Genomic DNA, 6,055 nt, shown 5'->3' with positions numbered 1-6,055 from the left:
TCTTCCAGGAGTATGGGTAAAAGAGAGTTTTGTTCCACCCACAAAAGTAATTTTCTGGGTACTATGGGGGGGAGAGGGGGGAGAATTAAACACTGTGTCTTGAGAAAAGGCACCCATTGGCACAGGTCTGATTTTTGTCACTGGGGGTTCTAAATGTTATCATGACTGGACAGTGTCTTAACAGAGACCTTGGAGCTTAATTTCTCACGCTGCCCATCATTGGAGAAATACGCTCTCCTTGTCCCTGTGAACGACTCCTCCTCTGTGTCAAGACTGAAACAGCCCTGGGGTTACAACCTACACAGCTTACTAGGAAGGAAGACTTAAAGACTGTGTTTAAGATCTCAAATGTCTTGTGGAGTTTTGTGCTTTTTAAAATTACAATTATCTCCTTTGGCTCTTTATTTTTCTTCCCTCCTCCCCATCTGTTTTTCCCAGCTGGAATCAAAGAGAATTGGCAACATATCTTTATAGGCAATTCTCAATTTGGGAACTGCTGCTTTATCATAACTTAACTAGGAATTTACTTTTAAACATCCTAGTGGGGCCAGGCCTCCCCATGGGTTAGTTTTAACCAGGTACAGTTGACTCCACTTGAACTTGCCTGCATGATTTCTGGTTTAGTTCCTTTGAAAACAGAAATAGATGCAATATCAAAATTAGAGATGCCTGGGTACAAAAGCAGAATGTGACCACCCATGTCATGGGGCTGAAATGGGTTGACTGAGCACATGATCTACCAGGATTCACCCCATACCCTCTACATTTGTATTTCTCCCAGAGCTGGTGTGAGGTGTCACAGGTCACAGGGTACCCTACCTCAGCTCTGGTCACAAGGATGCGAATCAAGGTCTCTTCATCAGTTCCAGCTCCTTCCATTGACTTGTTCAGAAGTGTGGCAAAGTAACCTGGGCAGTCTTTAGCACAGCTGACTAGAGAAAACAGTAAGAGGCTTCATTACACTTGTATATTTATACTTTGCGGTACATCTTCAATGAGAAGGAAGTAAATAAGGAAGAAATAAAGGAAACTCTCTAGGGTTTATGCGCAGACATATGAGCTAGTAGGGCTTTCATTCTGTGACTGGTCCCCTATCAGTATGCAGGGAGAAGGCTTGGGGGCTGAACGAGGGCATACATTTCTCCACGGGGAAAGCATTTTACACAGTGAGATGATCAGTGCTGAGTACTCTGCCGTTCCACAGTGAAAATTAAATGAATGAGAAAGAGCATTTACCCTTCTGGAGTTCCTCTTGCCCATCTATTCTTGGGGTAGCTGCTCATTCCACGGTTCACAAGGGCAAGATTTGGGAGTGCAGATCCAGATGGGTAACAGCAATACCAATAAGCTAACCAGAGCCAAGGCACAGGCTTAAATACTGGTCACAGTCATCCCCAATGCTAAATTGCTGTCGAGGACCCCGTACATTTTTGTGGTGGCTGGCTAGCATGCTTCCGCTGATGCCCAGGCATCTGCTGGAAGTTATCAACAGCCATGGCCTTACTGGCAGCTTGGAGGTGGCCACCCTGTGTTAGAGGGCAAATAGTTAAGCTGCGTGGAGAGATGTGTCTAGCAAGTTCTATGTCTAAAACCAAGGGGTCCAAATAACTTCTGAAAACTGGCTCTTCTTTTCCTGGCAGCTATGTCAGCTCAGTTTAGGGCTATCTTGATGTCTGTTACCAGGCTGTACACAGACCCCCAACAACCAATGTCAGATGATGGCAAGAACTAGAAAAGAAAGATCTTGACACTTTTTTTTTTTTTACCAAGAGTGAGATAAGCCTTCTCCAGATCTCCAGATGTTTCGCTTTTAATGGATTCTTCTATGTCCTTCCCACACACCTATGAGGACCCAACAACCAATGTCAGATGATGGCAAGAACTAGAAAAGAAAGATCTTGACACTTTTTTTTTTTTACCAAGAGTGAGATAAGCCTTCTCCAGATCTCCAGATGTTTCGCTTTTAATGGATTCTTCTATGTCCTTCCCACACACCTATGAGGACAACACAAAGGAGCCATCAGAGCCACTGTCTGTACATGTCATCCCACTGCCATAAAACCAGCATCAGGTTTAGGATCTAACAGCAAAATGCCAATTCAGATCCTTTAGAGCCTTTCCAAGGGAATAAGTCAAGGGCAAATGAAGTTCTCCTCTGGTGTAAGTGCTCACAGATCCACTGGCACCAAGAGAAGAAGGTCTATGTGGCAAGGTAAGGCACAATGGTTAAGAGATGGACAACCTAAATCAAGCAGTCCCAAGTGTCTGAGGGCTTCTAGGACAAAGAAGCTGCAGCTTCTTCTTGAGTGACCCCTACTCAGGAGAAACTGTTCAAGCTTCCTCTAACCCCTCTGTCAAAGGCTCTGGATGGCTCCCACACAAATAAGATAATTTTTGGAGCTTTACCAGCTCTATGAAGTTTTGTTACTTATTGTCTTTGGCTTCCCAGGGAAAGTTTACAAGTACTGCAGTTGTTCCCAAGTTTTTGTATTATTCTGTAGGAAAAGGGGAAAACAGACTGCCACTTCAAAACAGAGTTTATCCTGACTTTTGTGAACTCTGTGAACATCAAAGCCTTTTACTTTGCTCTGTTTTGCCTATCAGGATGGCCCTGCATAGCTCAAGACTCTAGTGGAGTTCTAGGTCAGAGCTGGGAGGCCACGGGCACAAGGCGGGAAGGGGTAGCTTCTGAGGATTTGGGCTTAAGTTCTGCAAACCCTCAACCTGGTTTAGATCTGGTCCTATTCATCCTTCCAAATGCAGAGGACTGATGCTTGTGTGGCTCTAATCTTGTCCCACTTCTACTTCAAATACAGGCAGGATGTGGTAGATTGGTTTGGGCAACCTGATCTGCTTGGCTTTAGGAATCAAAAAGCTAAGGTAGCTTGGCTATTGGAGTATTTAACTGAACCCCCAGGGTTTGGGCCACTCTGAGAGAGAGAGTATCGGTTAGTGGCTGGTTTTGTTCTTGTGCCAGCAACAAACCAAAACTTGGATTAAGCTGCAAACAATTTTCCAACTATGGGTTCCTTATTGTGCTGACACTGAACTATGGCCTTGACTGGAATTTTTTGCATCTTCAGTGCATAGGGCTACAGTTTTCTGATGAGCTCAGAGTCATCCTAGGAAAGTTCAGGACTATGAGCCAGAGGCTGGAGGGGTGACGCTCTCCTGAGAATCAATGTCTTTGCTGAGGTTCCACCACACTGCTAGGAGAAGAACCTTGGATCTCCCATTGCTTTGGTTTTCACAGGTCATTTCCAGGTGAGAGGTCTCAGTGGAGGTAGGTTCCAGGTCCAGGCATGAGTAAAATGTCCCTGATGGATGACACAGGGAGAAGTACCAGACAGCTGTAATCCTGCTACCTATGTTGCCTTATGCTTGGAGACAGGGAGGGTGCAGCAAATTACCCGCACAGGCTGTCTGCCCAGCATGGACAGAGAGGAAGAGGCTGGAGATGCACTTTCAGTACTTAAAGGGGGCTTATAAGAAAGATGGGGACAAACATTTTAGCAGCGCTTGTAGTGATAGGACAAGGGGTAATGGTTTTAAACTAAAAGAGGTAAATTCAGACTAGATAGAAGGAAGAAATTTTTTACAATCAGGGTGGTGAAACACCGAACCAGGTTGCCCAGAATGGTGGTAGATGCCCCATCCCTGGAAACGTTCAAGGCCAGGTTGGACGGGGCTCTGAGCAACCTGATTGAGTTAAAGATGTCCCTGCTCATTGCAGGGGGGTTGGACTAGATGACCTTTAAACGTCCCTTCTAACCCAAACTGTTCTATGATTCTATGATTCCATGCGCCTCTGCCCAGCCAATATGAACATGTGAAGCAGTGGGATCAGCATGAGAGACCTTGTCAGGCTCTGCTTTGGAGATGGAGAGGAAAAGAACAGAAAAGCAAAACCCTGCTTCAGACCCTTTGGCTGGTCCTCCTGCAGGAGTGGGGACACCCCCCGTCGTGCAGCTGTGGGAAGGAAACTACTTGGTGACATTTATATGGCTGGATGTTGTGCGGGTTATGAAGGGGAACAGGTTCTTCACTGGCAGAAGATACAGCTTTTATCCCCTATTTGTTTTTCCATAAGATCAGGATTCAGTCATATAGAAGTGTTTTCTCCAGATTCTTAAAGCATTCAGAAGTTTTAAAATGGCAAATAAGGGATTGCCTGCTCTACATGTTCTTGTAGGGTTTGCAGGCTACATGTCGGGCCCTACGCAACCCACATTGCAGAAGAGATTAACTCACCTTTTCATAGGCTTGAAAAGTAGCTCTCAGCTGACTGTAACTTCTCTTTGCTAAGACCACATTGAAAGCCAGCTCCTCTGTTCCCCAGCGGCCTTCTCCTGCCTTAAAGATTGCATGTTATTTTTTTGAAGCGCTTGTTTATTCACAGCAGAGACAAAAAGTCAGCCAGAGCCCTTGGTCCACCAAGCTCCAGCCCGTGCCCCCCTTGCTCATCTCCTTACGCTGCCATAGCCCCCGTCCTTGGCATGTCCAGGCACCCCTGAGGCAGCCCTTGCTGCGCAGCATGGGACAAATGGGGATTTTTCCACAACTGCACTTACTTTATAGAGATCTGTGGCATCTTGCTCAGCGAGCTCTGCGTTGACCTGTTGGGTCTCATCTCGGGTTGCCTACAGGAAAGGACATGACAGTAGAAAAAACAGACCAAGTGCTGGTGACATTTGTTAGCGGAAGGGAAGATTGTCAGCTCACAAATATTTTGGTTATAGTTTTGCTGCCATCTGCTGACAATGCCTAGTGAAGGGGCACGGTGGGACCTGGCGGCACAGTTTTGAATGGTCTGTTCATGTTTACCACAGCCCCTGGTTTTGCTGACTTGAGAGGTGAAGCCTGTATAGGTAGGGTTTATCTCCCAGTTTTATTTGCTGTGTGCTGGGACTCTTATGAGGCTGCAGCTCTGATGCCTCTGGAGTAGGAAGGGACTATGGGGGCTGGGCGGCTGCACTGCATCAGACCATACCCTGCGGATGCTCCCCTGCGGCCGGCTGGCCCACTGGCCCCCTCATCCCCAGCCTCCTTGCCATCCCATGGGTGTTCCCACTCCCCCAGCCAACACGTCTGGAGCAGAAAATAAAATCAGAGGAAAGCCTGATCTGAGTTTGGATTAGCCTTGCTTTGAGGAGGGCTGGACCAGAAGAGCTCCAGAGGTCCCATCCCACCTGGCTTCTTCTTTGGTTCTGTTTTTCTGCCATTTTTGGCAGGTATTTTTCCACTGCTGAGAAGTGGTAGTGTGCATGGCCAGATGTTGGGATGGGAATGGGGCTGAAATGTGCAGACAGAGCTGGGTCAGGGCTGCCCCAACACAGCCTTTGGTTTCAGCCCTGCAGGGCTGTATCTATCTGAATTGTAAATTCCTCAGTCGAGACAGAAATCAGAATTTGCCTGTTTTAGACCAAATTCAGCATAATGTAGCCATGATCCTGAGTGGGTATTCTAGCCATTATCATGATAAAAATAGTAATAAAACAATGCTGTTGTCTTTAAATTATAGGGTTTTATAAAATTATTTCTGATTTTATATATCTCCTTTAGTTATATTAAAAAGGTATAAGTATATAGAATGCTCTTATCCTGAAGAATGCCTTTTGCTTATTATAATTACCTCTTTATTGTATTACATATCACAATTACCTTGTTATAAAGACCAGTTAATACTTATTATGATTACCCTGGGTAGACAGGGTAGAGGAGATCTTTCTATCAGGTCGATGTGTAAGAGGAAAGCCCCCAGCCTTACCTCTAGCACAGTCACTAATATCTTCTGTAGGGAGCCACTTGTGTCACTTTTAACATCAGACTCTAGATCCCTATCAAAGACTGTAGAGAAAAAAAATCTGTGAGGGTTCACCCAGTGATAAAGGCTTTAAACAAAGGTGTCTGAAAGACAATACTACTTACGTCGCTTGTATGCCTCCTTTATGTTTACAATTTCCTAGGCAAATAAATAAATAAGCAAATTAATAAATAAGGAAAATGGTTTATAAATAAATAAAATTAAGCTAATTTAATTAATTAATAAATAAAT

At 45.1% G+C, this 6,055-nt stretch overlaps 1 protein-coding gene across 1 annotated transcript in view; it reads right to left on the bottom strand.

Moving 5' to 3' along the window:
* The window catches only part of ANXA13 (annexin A13), a 28,530-nt gene that overhangs the window by 524 nt on the left and 21,951 nt on the right, over positions 1-6,055 (bottom strand). The window contains exons 6-11 of the mRNA XM_035891585.1: positions 5,929-5,962; positions 5,768-5,847; positions 4,572-4,640; positions 4,252-4,353; positions 1,920-1,995; positions 820-932 (exon numbers count right to left, since the gene is read on the bottom strand). Coding sequence (XP_035747478.1) covers positions 820-932; positions 1,920-1,995; positions 4,252-4,353; positions 4,572-4,640; positions 5,768-5,847; positions 5,929-5,962 — 474 coding nt within the window. The remainder of the gene's footprint in view (positions 1-819; positions 933-1,919; positions 1,996-4,251; positions 4,354-4,571; positions 4,641-5,767; positions 5,848-5,928; positions 5,963-6,055) is intronic.

The sequence above is a fragment of the Egretta garzetta genome, unplaced genomic scaffold (genome assembly GCF_000687185.1).
Source record: "Egretta garzetta isolate BGI_Z169 unplaced genomic scaffold, ASM68718v1 scaffold13, whole genome shotgun sequence".
Taxonomy (NCBI): Eukaryota; Metazoa; Chordata; class Aves; order Pelecaniformes; family Ardeidae; genus Egretta; species Egretta garzetta.
The sequence above is the reverse complement of the archived record's forward strand: the minus strand, read 5'-3'. Positions and strand labels throughout refer to the sequence as shown.